Below are 18,886 nucleotides of genomic sequence, written 5' to 3'. Positions count from 1 at the left end.
ACTCATGTCAATATCTCATAATTCTGTTAACATTCCAAAGCTATAATTCCCGTGCTTATATGTAATTATATATATATATATATATATATATATATATTTGATATATTAGTGGATATATGAGCAAATAAAATGGGATTCCATTGGGACTCGCGCCCGAGACCTCCGAATTGCTAGCCCGGTGCTCTACCGACTGAGCTATAGAAAGCCCTAGTTCAGTGTTTGTCCCAGAAACCCTAAATTCTCAGTGCTCGAATGGTCACAAGCTATATAAGTGTGTTTGTGTGTGACACACTCGTACACACTGGAGCCTGGCATAAACCTGAAGGAATATTCAACTAGGGAATAAATGCAAGGGCAGCTTTTTGAGTATGTTACAAACGAAAACAGAAAAACTAACCAAAATGAATATGATTTATTAGTGGAAAAATAGAAAGTCCTTGGTCCGATTTAATCCCATTTTCTTTGCTCATTTTTTAAATATAAAAAAAAATTGTGTCTATCATTTCACTTTATTCCCATCACCTTCACCACTTCACTATCACCACCTTCACTTTCATCTTCATTATCACATTTTTTTTTTTTGTCATGATTACCCTGTTGGCATCACCATCATCATAATCCCCTTCATTTCTATTCGTATTTACGTACTGGAATATAAAGCATGATGCATTTACGGTGTATTATATTCAGTAGTATTTCCCCAGTGTACTGTATAAGCTGTTATTTTCGCTTATAGTGGCAGTCCTTCTTCTTCATAATTTCTCAGGTATTTATTTGGAAATTTTTGTAATATAGTATATCTTTTTGTTAAAGGAATTAATTTACACATTCATTTTTTTCTTCTTGAATCATGTACGCTGTAACCTGTATACTAATATTTCATGTGATATCACTTAAAAGAATCTTGATTTATGTATGAAATTGTGTGGGAAGAAAAATAAATCAAACAAACAAATAATTTGCATAACAACTTCGAATGGAACACAGTTTGACAAGTTCCCTCTCGTATGTCTATTTTTACACCATTGGCTCTGTTATCAGAACACTCAGTGCAAACAAAGAAGGGTTTCAGTGAACTTCTTGTTTGAAATTTTAAACCAGGATGTCTTGATAACCTGTGGGGGCCGAGTTGTCAGTATACCTGCCCGACATGCTACAATGGAGGAATATGTGACGACCATAGAGGACGCTGTGTTTGTCCTCCAGGATTTATGGGCGATCATTGTGAAACAGGTAATAATGATTACAGGCGTGCAATCCAATTTTAATTACATTACTCCAATAAAAAAAAAAAACCGCTCTGTTGTCCACAAAGTATCTTTTTTTTTTTTGTATGCACTGTTTTTCTTTATTACGAGAGTGGATGGTAGTACCGATTAGGTCCCACAGTCCCTCTCTCTTTCCGTATCTGTTCATGCCTGCAGTTATTTCAACAATGCCAGTCACGCACAAAGAGCGTTGGTAACATGTTGCTTACGTGAACTGTGAGACTATTATTATAATCGTGTCAACCTTGCATTAACTCTGCTGAAAGCGTACTTGATCAGTTGGACCTACCCCAGACCGTATCCGGGCACTTACCCCCTGGGCAACTACCCTCCGGATAACTACCACCCGGATAATTACCCCCCCCCCCCCCCAGGTCTATTCCACCTTAGGGCAACTACCCCCCGGACAACTACCCTCCTAGGGCAATCACCCTCCAGGGCCATTACCCCCTAGGACAACTACCACCCGGTCATCTACCCTCCTAGGGCAATTACCCCCAAGGGCAATTACCCTTAGGACATCTACCCCCCGGATAACTACCCCCTGGGTAACTACCCCCTGGATGACTACCCCCCGGATAACTACCCCCCAGATAACTACCACCCGGATAACTACCCCCTGGATAACTACCCCCCGGAGAACTACCCCCTGGGTAACTACCCCCCGGATAACTACCCCCAGGATAACTACCACCCGGATAACTACCCCCCGGATAACTACCCCCCGGATAACTACCACCCAGATAACTACCACCCGGATTACTACCCCCCCCCCATAACCATACCCCGACCCCCCCCCCCCACCCCTCCTGATACCTACCTACTGGACAACCCTCCCTCCCCGCCCCCGAAAGTTCCCACCCTTTGTAATTTTTCCAGAAGATCATAACACCATATCAGAAGATGCACCTTTCTCTTACACTGTCATCATTTACTCTTTTGGCTTGTCATTTTCTACCGTTATAACACATTAGAAGATAAACATAAGAAAAGGAGAGTTGATTTCACTGCAATTCATATTCCCTTAACATTAGCGAGGGACCCTTCGATATAAAGCCATAATTTCTGATAGGATCCGGGCACGGTTTTATGAAGTCAGTTTTGACAAGCTATCAGTTCCACGCAATTACCAATCGTTGTAGGTCGATCAAAGCAGGTCCACGGTAACAAGTCGGTAACTCGAGCTTATCTATCAAGCAGAACCCATGGTTTTATTGAAATTATTAGAGACTAACAAGATGTCATAACTGGCAACTTTTATCAAACGGTGCCCTAATTTGTCATAAGAGTAAAATTACAGCTCGTTTTACATACAAGTAGAATTGTGCTAGTTTTCAAATTAAATGTTCTCGACACTTTATTGGGAAATCCAGTTCAAATATAAGTTAGTCTGATTAGAAAGAGTAAAATATTATGAGTTTAACGGTATTTCTTTTTTTTTTTACAAAACACCCCAAGTTGTTAACGAAGTCTTTTGTCCTGCACCCTCTTTTTTAATAGATCTATAGAGAGTTGTAGTTGACATAATTCTTTTTACATTCTAGGGCTGCTCTTTTTTATCCCGGCCATTTCAAGAGTATTTTTTTTCACAAAAACTTGAATCCTTCTTGGAATAACATGCTCTTTAATATGTCGTAAGGGGTTTCTAATTTTCTCACCCAAAAGATGTTTAAAACCTGAAGTTAGGTCTCGACCAAAACCAGACGATTTGAAAAAATGGGTGTTTTTTTTTTTCAATTCAAATAGCAAACGTTGTTCGAAAATAAAAATGAGAGACGTAATTTTCTGGGGGAGAGTTATTGTAAGAGGGGTGACTGTTTGGAGCCTAATTTTAATAAGGAGTAATTGTCAAGGGAGGTAATGCTCTGCGGTGATCATACCAAGGAGGTGACAATCTCTTCCCACATTCTTGATATACTAGTTGTTAATGCCCAATTCATGATGCAGTAGGGCAATTCTGAAATGAGCGTTAATGGTATAACAGTAAAATAGTTACAAAATTGATGAAACAATGCAAAGAAAGCAAATTAAGACAGAGACGAAGTACACAAGTAAAGATACAGTGCACTCCCGTTACAACGAACACGGTTATAACGAAATTTCGTTATAACGAAGCAAAACTTCTGGTCCCAAAAGTATCGCCATTAAAGTCTATGGTACAAAATTCGCTTATGACGAAGACGGTTATAACAAAATTTTCGTCATCACGAAGTCTTTTCTGAGCACCACTGACAAAGAAAAACAAAGGAAATGTGCTCCGTTATAACGAAATGCGGATCGCATTCGAAAATGCGTAGCGGAACAAGCATTTTTAAAGCGTCTCTGCATGAGCGAACGCATCATTGAATGTTCACTCCGTGTATCACGCACAGTTTCCGAGGGGAACTTGCGTTATTGTAATACAATAATCTGAATTCAGATAAGGTTTGTTTCATTGTTCCGAAGTCCTTTAATACAAAACACACAGATTCTGATACAACTAAATGTCCGTTAGTTCGGAAATGAAATAGGGTTTGTTATTGAGCACATTTTGGCGTTATTCCAAAGGTTCGTCAATCCGATAATAAAATATGGTCCTTATTCTCATTCTTATACGGTTCGTTAGTCCGAAAATGATAGGAATTCAAAACGTTCGTTAATCGGAACATTACAAAAAGTATCGTTAATCCATGGTGGAAAAAGGAGAGTACACTAACAAAACTTAAGAACTGCAATCCTTATAATAGTCTTAAGACAAATAAATCTTCGAAATAACTAACCTTTCTCATTTTTTTTTTCATTAGCAAAATTTCTTCGGAATAACGAACCTTATTTGTGACCGTGCACCTCAAAACGAACATAAAGTCGCACACACTGATTTTGCGTGAGGACTGAAAATAAGTGAAATGGGTCAACCTAGCCGAACTTGACTTTTTCATATTTTCTGAAAGAGCAGGTCTTCTTCTACATTATGCTAAAATTTGGTATCATAAAATGGGCGGGAAAGTGTTTTTTTTTTTAGCAGTTTATCTCAAACATTTTTGGTAGAATAGTGTGATTAGGTGTGTCTTTAGAATCTCTTTTTCATTTTTGAAAAACCTTGTCCACACTCTTCACTTTCAACTCTAATAACTTTTGAAAGGATAGCGCTACTGCTTTGAAAGTTGGCATTGATTATGGACAGAATGTGTTAATGAGGCATGCTTAATTTCAGTTTAATCTGATAATCTTTTCATCGTTGTTTCTCTGGTGGTTTACTTCCTGTTTTTTGTCCCTTTCATCGCACAGCCAGCAGGGTTTGGTAAAGATTAAGCGCTTGAATAGACACTGTACTTCAGAGCCTCTTTTCTCAGTTCATACTTTTCCTGAGTTTGTGCTTTCTTTCCAATATTTAGATAGGTTAGGAGAGTCCATTTGATTTGAGTTATACATCATTTTAAAGCTTAAAGTCTGCTCTTTCAGAATATGGCCTTAACTAAAAATTCATGTCTGGCGACTTTTTGTTTGTTTTGAGGTGCAGTGTCACATTTCATTTTCAGATGAAAAAGCCTTCGGAACAACGGGCTTTCTGAATAGTGAACCTTTCTCACTTTTTGATTTATAAACCTTCAAAATGACGAACCTCATTTCATTTTCAGATCAACGAACCTTCGGAAAATGAACAATATATTATTTTGATCTAAATTATGAACTTTCGGAATAATGATTCTTCAGAAATGCGAACCTTCAGATAAACAAACCATCGGAATCCCGGGAATGGCGAAACTTTGGAATAAGGAGCCTTTGGAGTAACGTACTTTAGTAAGAAAAGAACCTTTGGAATAGCGAACTGTAACCAAATCTTACACCGTCATTTTCTACACGTGTGACAACACAAACAACTTTATGCTCTTTTCAAAATGTAATATTTAACCGAAATTAAAGAGGTATTCTCCCATCTCACATAGCCTTCCAGCGTATGATGAGGATTCAACAAATAGAATTTTTTATGCGTGGTTTCCTTCTTTTCGTTATACATTGCATATTATATTTGTTCGGTTATAACGAAATTTCGTTAAAACGAAAAAAAAAATGCCGGTCCTGAGCATTTCGTTTTAACGGGAGTGCATTGCACATGGACACACACGAGATTAATCCCTTGTAATGAGAGAAAGAGGAAAGGTGAGTAATGAATGAGAGGAATAGACTACCTTCACGGTGGACAGAGAAAAGCGAGAGGAAAGAGGAAGATGATGGGTCAAAACCAGGGCACGTGAGGCATGAGATATAAGCTCCTCCAAATAAAGAAGTGTTACATGGAGTTGTGGTAAACGATAGACGATTGTGGTTAAAAAAAATATTGCAAAAAGTATAACTCATTCTGAAGTGTAACATTTCTTCAAAATGTCTTTAATTCAATGGTAAAGGCATTCAAACTTAAAACTTCTTTTATACTATACTATTAAGAGAAATCCGAAATTTCGGAGCAGTAAAAGAAAATACAGATTTAGCGAAAATAGTTTTGGTTAAAGGCATTGACATTTTACTGGATTACCGGGTAGGATATGAAGGGACAGCTTCGTGTTTTATGAACATAGAGTCAAAATACAGAGGGAGAAATTAAGCTTGTATACATAAATCGTCCTAAATGCAAACGATACAAATCGTAAATCCTTAAGATGTTTTTTTTTTTTTCATAAGATGATGTATCAGTATGGTACTCCGTGATTCCTGGCAAGTAATACAATGAACTTCGTTTCCTGTAGTAATGATATCCTTTTTATTAAACGTAAGAGTCGGGGGGGGGGGAGGGTGGTGGGGGGCAATGACCCGGGAGGTAGTTACCCAGGGGGTAATTGACGTGGTGCACTGTCCTGGGGGTAATTTTTCTTCTTGATAGTTATAGGGGAGGGGGAGTTGTAGGCCTACTTATCCGGGCTAATCATCCATGGGGAGTTATCGGAGGGGGTAGTTATTGGGTGGAAGTTATCTGGGGTCTAGTTATCGGAGGAGGGGGTAATTAACCTGGGGACAATTATCCTGGTGGTAATTATCGGGGGGGGGGTAGGTATCGGGGGGTAATTATCCGGGGGGTAATTATCCGGGGGGTAGTTATCCGAGGGGTAGTTATCCGGGGGGTAGTTCTCCTGGGGGGTAGTTACCCAGGGGGTAGTTCTCCGGGGGGTAGTTATCCAGGGGGTAGTTTTCCGAGGGGTAATTATCCAGGGGGTAGTTATCCGCGGGGGTAGTTATCCAGGGGTAGTTATCCGAGGGGTAGTTATCCAGGGGGTAGTTTTCCTAAGGGGGAATTGCCCTGGGGGGTGATTGCCCTCGGAGGGTAGTTGTCCGGGGGGTAGTTGTCCTAGGGGGTAATTACCCTGGAGGGTAATTGCCCTTGGAGGGTAGTTGTCCGGGGGGTAGTTGCCCTAGGGAGGAATTGTCCTGGGGGGTAATTATCCGGGTGGTAGTTATCCGGAGGGTGGTTTTCCAGGGGGTACTGTTCCTAGACCCCTATACAGACATTCAATCAGAGATTTGACAGCCGCATCTATCGATCTTTCAGTGCGTGTTTTTGTGACAAAAAAAAAATGTCATCTATCGAACCGTAAGTTATTCATACGGCTATAGACATGTGTACATTATGCACCACTGAATGATCAAATAAGAGCTATCTTCGATGTATGTACAAACATTGTATGATATAATAACACAAGTATGTATAGGCCTAATGAATGCAATGATGCAAACGTTGTGTGACGTGCCTACAAATCCGCCCTTCATTACAGCATGCTTACCCGGCTTCGTGGGAAAGATGTGCTTAATTTCTTGCATTGATATTGACTCCCCGAACGACTGTCAGAGGGCGCTATTCTGCCTTCCAGATCCATACGGATGCTCTTGTGCAGCTGGCTGGTCGGGACTCGATTGTAGTACAGGTAATAAAAAAAAATGTGATTATGTGAAATGAGAAACGACGTTGATTGTGATTGCCTTCTACTGAATACCAGCATCCCGATCTGTTTGGACAAAGTTACATATGCTATGTCGTGTGGTATAACGTTATCCTCAACAAATAATAATAATAATAATAATAATAAAGTAGTTGCCATTTTATCAATGTGACTCTAAACGTGCAATAGATGTGTTACCTTGTCCTCGGCAAAATGCATGACAATAGCATTCTTATGGTTTGTTATCAGGCGTGTTGAAAAAAAAAGAAGGTAAATTGCTACAAAAGGTAGCTAGCTGGTACTGAAACTTTCGCTGACAGTGTCTGCAAGGACAACAGTAAAAGTAGTTCGACTCCACCATCGCAAGTATGCTCGGTGATCCCCCCGCCATCTTTTATAACCTCTCGAGTCCCATAGTCAGCACTATAATGTCCTGTGGGATTTACCTCCCATAGCAGTGTCAGGTTTACAACTAACGATTGACACTTTTGTTTATCCAAAGTCTTTCCTTCAAGTTGTCACTAATTTTTAGTCAATGCAGAGATATTATGACCACGAAAAGTCCGCAAGGAACAACCAACGGGCCATTCTGAATTGAATAAAAATGAAAGAACCAAATCAGTCATCTATCGACCAAAAACTTGACAAAATGTTTATTTTCATTGGCAGTAAGTATGAATATATAAAAAAAAATCAGTCAATGACAATTTCAGTTCGAAAATATATCGAGGTCTGGCAAGGGGGAATCCCCTTGAAAGTATGTATATTTCTTTCTTTTCTTTTTGTAATCGATATGAAATTTGAAAATCTTTAGATCTCATATGATTTGATTGTACAGGGTGTCATGCACCAACAAAACCATCTCATGCACCAACAAACAATCTGGAATCAACACCGAGACTTGAACTTTCTGAGAGACAAAATGACCTCAACTGTTCACTCCATTATTGCAACCAACTCTCTCTAGTGTCCCGGATGGACACTTTTTATTCCCATCCCTAGGTTCTCATTGCTGTTCTCCATCACACCTTCCCCCAACAAGAGGAAAGTTATGAATGTAACTTTTCGACTATAAACACCTTCGTTGTAAGGCTTACTTCACTGTTCTCGCGTACTATTCAGCTTACACGATTACAAACTCAATAGTTTTGTGTTGTTTCTTACAAACATCACCTGGCATACTACGCTTAAAATTACTGATTGAGCCTTATCAGAATCAGTTAATTCCGGTATCAATCGTCCACTTTTAGAACAATATATGAAAACTTGACAAGCCCCCTACAAAACATGTAAATCCAATAATTACGCAATGTGTCTACAGAGGGTGTGGGAGGGGGTTTATCCCCCCTCCCACGGTAGGAACTTTTTGCATTTTGATGTTGTAAATGGTGCAATTTGATGCATGTTTTTGCGCGTTTTATCGACGTGAAACAGTCCCACTTGTTTAAGGTAGCAGTTTATTTTGATGTAGATTATTATTGAAAAATTTGCCTATAAAATGGTATGATTTAAATACACTTCTTCTATTGATTCTCTTCACTGAATATCATGAACGCGACTGAACCCGAGCGAGCGGAGCGAGCGAGGGGGGAGGGGAGGGTGTGTCCCCCCCTCCCACGGTAAGAACTTTTTGCATTTTGATGTTGCAAATGGTGCAATTTGATGCATGTTTTTGCGTGTTTTAAGGAGTTGAAACGGTCCCACTTGCTTAAGGTTGCAGTATATTTTGATGTAGATTATCATTGAACAATTTGCCTATAATATGGTATGTTTTAAATGCACTTCTTGTATTAATTCTTTTCACTGAATATCATTAATGCGAGTGAACCTGAGCGAGCGGAGCGAGCGAGGGGGAAAGGGAGGGTGTGGGAGGGGGGTGTCACCCCTCCCACGGTAAGAACTTTTTGCATTTTGATGTTGCAAATGGTGCAATTTGATGCATGTTTTTGCGTGTTTTAAGGAGTTGAAACGGTCCCACTTGCTTAAGGTTGCAGTATATTTTGATGTAGATTATCATTGAACAATTTGCCTATAATATGGTATGTTTTAAATGCACTTCTTGTATTAATTCTTTTCACTGAATATCATTAATGCGAGTGAACCTGAGCGAGCGGAGCGAGCGAGGGGGAAAGGGAGGGTGTGGGAGGGGGGTGTCCCCCCTCCCACGGTAAGAACTTTTTGCATTTTGATGTTGCAAATGGTGCAATTTGATGCATGTTTTTGCGTGTTTTAACGAGTTGAAACAGTCCCACTTGCTTAAGGTTGCAGTATATTTTGATGTAGATTATCATTGAACAATTTGCCTATAATGTGGTATGTTTTAAATACACTTCTTGTATTAATTCTTTTCAATGAATATCATTAACGCGAGTGAACCCGAGCGAGCGGAGCGAGCGAGGGGGGAAGGGAGGGTGTGGGAGGGGTGGGGGTGTCCCCCCTCCCACGGTAAGAACTTTTGCATTTTGATGTTGCAAATGGTGCAATTTGATGCATGTATTTGCTCGTTTTATCGACGTTAAAGAGTAACACTTGTTTAAGGTAGCAGTATAATTTGATGTAGATTATTATTGAACAATTTGCCTATAAAATGTGACCGTGCACCTCAAAACGAACATAAAGTCGCACACACTGATTTTGCGTGAGGACTGAAAATAAGTGAAATGGGTCAAACTAGCCGAACTTGACTTTTTCACATTTTCTAAAAGAGTGGATCTTCCTTGACATTATGCTGAAAGTTGGTATCATAAAACAGGCAGGAAAGTGTGTTTTTTAGCAGTTTATCTCTTAACATTTTTGGTAGAATAGTGTAATTAGCTGTGTCTTTAGAGTCCCTTTTTCATTTCTGAAAAACCTCTTCCACACTCTTCACTTTCAACTCTAATAACTTTTGAAAGGATAGTGCTACTGCTTTGAAAGTTATGATTAATTATGGACAGAATGTGTTGATGACGCATGCTTAATTTCAGTTTAATTTGATAATCCCTTCATTGTTGTTACTCTGGTGGTTTACTTCTTGTTTTTTGTCCCATTCATCGCACAGCCAGCACGGTTTGGTAAACATTAAGCGCTTGAATAGACACTGTACTTCAGAGCCTCTTTTCTCAGTTCACACTTTTCCTGAGTTTGTGCTTTCTTTTCACTATTTAGATAGGTTAGGAGAGTCCATTTTATTTGAATTATACATCATTTTAAAGCTTAAAGTTTGCTCTTTCAGAATATGGTCTTAACTAAAAATTCATGTCTGGCGACTTTTTGTTTGTTTTGAGGTGCAGGGTCACAAATGGTATCATTTGAATAATCTTCTTGTATAAATTCTTTTCACTGAATATCATGAACGCGACTGAACGCGAGCGAGCGGAGCGAGCGAAGGGGGAGGGGAGGGTGTGGGAGGGGGGTGTCCCCCCTCCCACGGTGAGAACTTTTTGCATTTTGATGTTGCAAATGGTGCAATTTGATGCATGTTTTTGCGTGTTTTAAGGAGTTGAAACAGTCCCACTTGTTTAAGGTTGCAGTATGTTTTAATGTAGATTATTATTGAGCAATTTGCCTATAAAATTGTACCATTTAAATAATCTTCTTGTATTAATTCTTACACTGAATATCATGAACGCTGTCTGTTCAGCAATCAAACAGAATAAGCATGCACACGAGGATGTAGATAGGGGCATATCCCCTCCCACACGAAGGTGATCTTGCGTTTTCAGACCTGAAATTCAGCGATCTGGTGCAAATTTTTGGTGCAATACTTTTTCATCGAAGAGTTGAAATCACGGAATTCAGCTCTTATTCCGAATGTGCACCATCTGTGTGTATGTATAAAGTCTAGTGAGGTGGAGCTTAGGGGAAGGGGAATTCCCCCTCCCGCTCGCGGAGCTTTTGCGTTTTTAGAATTGAAATAAAGCGATCTGGGTATAGCCACAGTCTACTTCTGTGCATGGCGGAAGGGGGGGGGGGAGGGGTGGCCGAGCAGGGGGAAGGCGTGGGCGAGTGTTATCTCCACCCTTCCCTTCCGATGGAGCTTTTTCCTTTTTAAGGTTGAAATTGAGATATCTCGTATACGCATATTTGATGGAATCAACATTTGGGAATTCACCAAAAAAAAAAAAAAAAAAATGATGGGGGGGGGGGGGACTGAGGGAGGAAAGGATCGATTAAAAGGGGAAATTCCCCTTATACATGAGGGAACCTTGAGTTTTCGGAATATAAGTGATAAGTCTTGTGCACTCAGAATTATTCATATTTTTTTTTTTTTTTTTGTAAATCTAAAAAGTCTACTAAGCTAGGGAAAGAGGCACAGAGGGGGAGGGTTTGGGAGGGAGGTTTGAAATTCAACGATCTGGTGCACATTTTGAGTGAAATATTCAAAAAATATCTTATTTGATGAAAGGTTGCAAAGGAGACCCGCTTCATGTGCATGCATATAGTATACACGCATTTTTTTTCCGCCTCCCAAATCCCCGGTCCAAATCTTAGGGGGGGGGGGGGCGACCGCCCCCATCGCCCCCCCCCCCCTCCCCCCGGCTACGCCAGTGCATACGGGTGCACATAATCCGGAGAGATTACACCAGATGTAATCAAACATTTCTCCAGTAGTATGAATATTTTGACTGAGACTGTGCATTCTGGTAGTATCGACTGTAATATCCTCACATACTTGACCAATAAATTTACATAACTTCAGGCATATATATATATATATATATATATATATTCCAACACATACACTTCATCTTTAAACGTGAAAACCAAACATACACTTTCTTCATGATGAAATTGTGCTGACTGTTGCAAAGATATGTCTGTTTCCCCAACACAAACTTTCACTGGAGTTTCACTGAATGAGGTAACAGCACTCATCTCTTGATTATAACAAAATCGTATTTAAACACTATGACACATGTGTATATCTACTCAATGTACTTGGTAATAAGTCTTATACTTGTGTCAACGCTGCGTCATAAGTTAGCCAAAACAACAACAAAAAATTTACCATCGGGACCTTTCCTTTTTTTCCTTTCCCACATACGTATTGTCACCCGTTAGGATGATATAATACATGTGCAAATTCTAGAAAATATCGAGATCATACTCGACACACAAATGTGATCCTGTCACTCTATAACGAAATACATATACAGGTTATCAATTCATAAAAGTGACATATATCTTGGCTTCTTTATGCCTCACTGTCACTCAATACTTTTTCATAATACAAAACAACACAAATTCCTTTGTTTTAACACAAATCGGTTGACACAAAACTCAATATTTTGATCAACAGTTCTCCTGTGACTGGCCGGTTGTTTTTGCTAGACTGTTTTTGCATTTGCTAGCGTTAACTCTGTAACGTATCGGTATACATTGTACATACAAATCTGAATCCTTTAACTCTTCAGGATTTATTGAAAAAAATCAAAAAAAGAAGTGCGCAACTGAAGCACAGCTTTCACTGTATTCTTACACACCACAAATGTTGTATCCTGGCGCTTCCTGTAATGATGGGTTTTCAAAATACCATATAATGCTCAGCGGGTGACACATCGTGATTCTTTTTTTCAAATAATGTCTCCTTTTAAAGACAGAATATTGTGTACTTTCTCATACTTCCTAGCATCACTCACATATACTGTTTTCGTTTAAAAACAAACATGATTAACATAAATACAATTTCTTCCTTCACAGATCCTTGAAAATACATAAACAGATATATACATTGTCGTATAAAACAATCAACATCAGAGTCTTGTCTGTTGTGAGTCTTGTTTGAAATGTTCTGCTTGATGTATGGTTTACTGTAGATTTGAGGTCGTTATCGTTCGGCAACATTATCAGTGCGTGCACAGTTTTAAGCTCGCGTCAAAGCGTCTGCTAATTTGTTGTCCTTTCCTGCTATGTGCACAATTCTCAGTGGCTACGAGTGGATAATTACTCCAACGGAAGAGACGCTGATTTTTGTGCTTGAAGCGTTGTAATAACGTCAATGGGTTATGGTGAGTGTACAGCAGGATGTCTCTTCCACCGTCCAAGTACGCTTCGAAATGTTGCACGGCTAGAACGACACTGAGACATTCCTTCTCCACCGTAGAATACTTTTGCTGATGGCGATTCATTTTTTTTTATTTTTATTTTTTTTTTTTTGGAGAAGAAACACAGGGTTTGCTGTGTCTGTTGTCGTCGTCCTGAAGCAGCTGGGCTCCTACTCCTCGGCCACTATTATCCGTAGCCAGCTGGAAGCTCCTCTGGAAGTTTGGTGCAATGAGCACGGGATCGTTCATGAGAACGGCCTTCAGCTTCTGGAATGCACCCTGGCAGTTCGCCGACTACTGGAACGTTTTACCCTTTTTCAACAGGTCCGTTAAAGGACAAGTTCACCTTCATAAACATAAGGATTGAGAAGATGCAACAATATTAGTAGAACACATCAGTGAAAGTTTGAAGAAAATTGGACAATCGGTGCAAAAGTTATGATTTTTTTAAATTTTTGAGTTGGAACCGCTGGATGAGGAGACTACTACAGCTTGTGAGTCATATGCGTACAACAGTATAAAGAAAATATAAAAGAAAATTCAACATATTTTCACTTTTTTCGCATAATAAAAGAGCAATTGACTTGCCTCTTTCTAAAGGCAGGGGGAATGATATTACCCATAACATTTATCGGTAACGAGTCAGGGGAATGTGTACTTTTTTCAAAAGATGGAATTTTGTGAAATTCTCTTTATATTTTCCTTATATTGTTGTACGCATGTGACATCTAAGTTATTCACACACTGCAGTAGTCTTCTCATCCAGCGGGTACTGCACAAAAACTTCAAAAATTCATAACTTTTGAACGGATTGTCTGATTTTCCTCAAACTTTCAATGATGTGTTCTACTAATATTGCTACATTCTCTCAATCCTTATGTTTATGAAGGTGAACTTGTCCTTTAAGGGCACCATCAAGTGACTGAAGTTGGGAACGAATCTAAGGTAGAATCTGCACATTCCCAGAAAGCGCTGAAGCTCCCGTTTCGATGCCGGCACTGGGAAGTCCACGATTGCTCGGACCTTGGCATCACGTGGTGCGACGCTACCTCGGCCTACCTTTTGACCTAGGTAGGTCACACAAGCTTTCCCAAACTCGCATTTGTCCAGATTCACCACGAGACCTGCATGCGACAACCTCTGGAACAGCTCTCGAAGATGAAAAATTACATGTTCCTCCCACTTATTGCTGACAACCAACACATCGTCTATATAGACAACACAGTTATCATACCCAGCAATAACCCCATTCATTATCCGTTGAAAAGTGGCGGGGGAATTTTTATCCCGAATTTACTGACAAACTCAGCACTTCCTATCCGATCAATACATTCCTCAATCAAAGGAAGTGGGAACGAATCAGTTTTAGTTGTGGTATTGACCTCCCGGTAATCTATACAAAACCTGGACGTTCCGTCTGGCTTTGGGACTATCCCCTACTGGGGAACTTCAGTTTGAGAATCTGGGCTCTATGATTCCATTTGCAAGCATTGAATCTATCTCCCTATCCACCTGTTCTCTCTTAGCACGATGAATCCGAAAAGGATGCTGCTTTATAGGTGCATTTTCACCAACATGTACCGTATGAACAGTGTCTTTCGCACAACCCAATTTATCACTGCAAACCTCCGGCAATTCCTGGAAGATGTCGAAAACATCTTGCCTCTCTGAATCAGACAGATGACTGAGCAGTAACTCTGGATTTTCTAGGGCCTTTGAGTTCTCTACTCGCGGAATCATTCCTGACTTGAAACTCACACTCTGAGAATCTGGAGCATCATGGTCAAACTCTTCTGCCCTTTTCCCAGCACTGTGTAGAAAATTCTCACTCACAACTGCACCTACGTCTTCTACACGTTCATGGTACTTCTTCGACCGTGACACACTCCCTTGATTTTTCTACGGTCAGGCATGCCCACCACATAAGTCTCCTTCCAAGCTTCCTCTCTACAACATAATAATTATCAAATGGACCACTGAATTTAGCCTTCAATGCATCACCCGGCAATGGAAGCAGAACCAAGACTTTGTCTCCCACCTCAAACAGACGATTCTTTGCCTTTCGGTCAAAGCGTTCCTTCATAGTCTGTTGCGAAAACTTCAAGTGTTCTCTCACCACTTCATTCGCTCTCACAAGACGCTCTCTGAACGTGGGGATGTAGTCTAGGCCAATGGAATCTTTTCTTCCTCATCATACAACAGATCCGTTCCTTCACAACTTTCAGGGGCCCTCTTGGTTCATGCCCAAACACCAACTCAAAAGGAGAGAATCCAGTTGATTCATTAGGCACTTCGCGAGCAGCGAAGAGAAGAAAAGGGATACCTTTATCCCAGTCCCTGGGATTATATCCTGACAGTAGACCTTCAACATCGTCTTGAGCGTTTGATGGTACCTTTCTAAGGTCCTCTGAGATTGCGGATGGTATGCAAATGACTTAATCTGTTGAATACCAAGCTGGTACATCAACTCCTGAAAGATACGTGACATGAAATTGCTACCTTGATCCGACTGAATTTCTTTTGGTAGCCCGTACTACAGTAAAGAAAGTAAAGAAGGCATCCAGAACTGACTTAGAAGATATGCTCTTCAAGGGAAATACTTCTGCGTATCTTGTGGAAACATTCATCACTGTCAATAAATACTGACATTCGGACTTTGCTATAATTGGAGTTCGGCAATGGACCAACGCAATCTACCATCATACGTCTAAATGGCTCTTCAAAAGCCGGAATAGGAATCAACGGCGCAGGTCTAATGGCATGTTGTGGTTTTCCTACCACTTGACATTCATGACACATTCGACAAATTTCAGACACATCCTTTCTCATCTTGAGCCAGAAGAATTGAGTTCTGATTCTACACAAAGATCTTCTTGACACCCATGTGTCCGGCCATTGGAATTCCATGTGCAAGACAATAGAATATCCTTTCGATACGGCGGAGGAACAACTAATCTAGAGGCCGCCATTTCCTCATTTAAACACTAGACTTTACATAGAAACATTCTGGCACTTCCTTCGCCTAATTTGCACTCAATGCACCCTCTCTCAACTTCTAAAACTCACTATCTTCCACCTGTGCTTTGATTAAAGCTGGCTGACTGAACACACCTTCTTCCCAACTTTGTTCTCTTTCATCTTCACTAGTCACCTTTCCAAAGAATGTGTCATCAAGAGAAACTTCACTTTCAAACTCATCTCTCTCACGCTCTGCTTCACTTGCTCGAAACCTAGTGACAACACATGTTGGAAATACTTCTGGAAATTAATCGACGAGTTTTTCGGTTTCCTGTTCGTACACTGGGACTTCGGAAACAACCGGAAGGACACTCACTCGACTTCCTGCAAGGTCATTACCAAGTAAAAAAGAAACTCCATCCAAAGGGAGAAATGGAACAATTCAATGGAAAATGGAAAATCACTCCCCCTGAAATCAGTCCACTCTCCAAATTCAATCGGAATAGAGGGACCGCCTGCGTTCTTCCGTCAACATCATGTATCAGTACTTTTCTATTTTCTGTTACAGTCTATGGGCATACTCTTCACATCTCCAACCATGAGGAACTGTGTAGCTCCTGTATCACGAAGGATGACAATCGGTACTTTAAATTTAGCAATGGTAACTGTACCCTGGGAAATGAAGTTCTTGTACTTTTAATCCACACGACCACTTGAACACGTATCTGTCATTTTTGAGACAGTACTTTTCACATTTGGATTACGCTGTTCATCACTTAAGGCTCGGTCACAAATGCCTTTACGAACTGCTACGAACGCCGTACAAACGATTTTTAGACAACTTCGTAAGATCTTCTTAGGAAGGTAGTACGAAACCAGCGTTCGTAGATCGTTCGTAGACCGTTCGTAAGTTCGTAGCCTGGTCGATGATTTTGTCCAAGATTTTTTTTAACTTCGTACGAAACCCTCTCTTCGCAAGGCGGATGTACGAACGTCGTGCGATCATCGTAAGAACTACGCAAGATTTTGCAGGGTCGAGAGACAATTCTAGAAGCCTTAAATTCTTACGATGATTGTAAGAACGCCTTAAGTCGTTCATAGAGGGCTCTTATGTCTTTCGTAAGAATGCCTTACGAACGGCGATTCGAACGGCGTTCTTACGAACAACTCTTCGAGTTTGTATAAGGCGTTCGTAAGGGACTCGTAAGGCGTAGGTACACAATATTAAGTTTGTGCAACAGTTAAGTTTTAGGGGTATAAAGCCAAACGTGCGAAGTTCAAATCCTCACTTTGTGTTCGACCACAAAGCATTTCTGTTAAATATGGGACCAAAAGGGAAGGCAATCAAATGGAAAAGAGGGAAGGGGAAGAACGAAAAGAGGGAGATGAGGAGGAAGGAGCGAGAGGGGGAGAGTTGGAGCAACAACCTCCTCCTCTCCTTGTAGATGCAGCTGCAGTCTCCTTGGCACTACTGCCATCTTGAAGTATAAAACTTTCAACTGTTACAGAATTTTCGACAGGACACGGCAGCGTCTTTTTAACAACCCGACAAAATATACAAACAATCGTAAATCTTCTTACGAATGACTTGAGAGTGCCGTGAGTTGCACGTACGACCATCTTACGACAAAAAGAAATCGTAAGATGGCCCGTAAGTCTGACGAAAGAATATTCAACTCAAGGCATTCTTACGAAAAACGTACGAATTCTAGGGCCATAAATCTTAAGTTGTTCTTGTGAATTAAACAGCGTTCGTACGAAATTCGTAAGAAAACCGTATAAGAATCTGTGCCCCATCTACGTATGAATCTCTACGAACTCCAGAATTCGTACGAACAGTGATATTCGTACGAACCTTTGTGACCGTAGCTTTACACTTGACTTAACAACACCAGTGGTGGCTGTTTGGTACGGTTTCTCTTTTGTTTCAGCATCTGAACTGTTCTGTGGACGTGTGTCCGCAGGGACTAAACCAAGTGTTGCTTTTTGCTTTTGTTTTTCTTTTGCTTCATTCTGTTCCAGGAATCGCCTACACTCGGACTTAATGCGACCTGTTTTTCCACAGAAAAATCATCTCATCTCTTTGTATCTTTTTGTGATTAGACTTTACTTTATCCCTGCATTCACTATGACTACTACGGAGCCCCTAAGGGGACATGACAAGAATTTTTTTTCCTAAGTCGTTCCCTCGACTTACTAAGTCGTTCCCACGACTTACTAAGTCGTTCCCTCTACTCACTAAGTCGTTCCCTCGACTTATTATGTCATTCCCTCGTCTTACGCAAGTCGTTCCCACGACTTATAAGTCGTTCCCTCGACTTACTAAGTCGTTCCCACGACTTACGTAAGTCGTTCCCTCGACTTACGCATAATCTCATAGAGACACGCCCACAACTACGTTACAACTGTCTGCTGCCCTCTAGTGGTTTGTAATTCAACAAATCAAGGTCTTGAATAAGAAAAACGTCACATGAAGGTAGTATTTCCTTTCAAATTTACGGAAATTACATTATAAAATTGAAATAAGGAATAATACACATCTAAGCGTGAAAATGTCCACATGCAGGACAGGAGGCTGGAGTTCATTTTCCTGAAATTTAGTGATTAATTAGATTGGCTTGGATTTTACAGCAATTGTGCCTGTCTGAATAAAAGAATCCATTCAAGTATTCTATTGATGTTCCCACCATTAAAAACAAGATAGCTATTGTATGGGGGTGGAGGA

General features: G+C 40.3%; 1 protein-coding gene across 1 annotated transcript in view; it reads left to right on the top strand.

Moving 5' to 3' along the window:
• LOC139719013 (uncharacterized) overlaps positions 1-18,886 on the top strand; it is a 73,053-nt gene that overhangs the window by 31,604 nt on the left and 22,563 nt on the right. Inside the window, exons 4-5 of the mRNA XM_071630454.1 lie at positions 1,102-1,233; positions 7,013-7,162. Coding sequence (XP_071486555.1) covers positions 1,102-1,233; positions 7,013-7,162 — 282 coding nt within the window. The remainder of the gene's footprint in view (positions 1-1,101; positions 1,234-7,012; positions 7,163-18,886) is intronic.

Source organism: Diadema antillarum, unplaced genomic scaffold (assembly GCF_040938485.1).
Source record: "Diadema antillarum isolate AM-2024a unplaced genomic scaffold, OU_Dant_1.0 scf00000103, whole genome shotgun sequence".
Taxonomy (NCBI): Eukaryota; Metazoa; Echinodermata; class Echinoidea; order Diadematoida; family Diadematidae; genus Diadema; species Diadema antillarum.
Note: the sequence above shows the minus strand (reverse complement) of the source record. Positions and strands in the feature narration are given on the sequence as shown.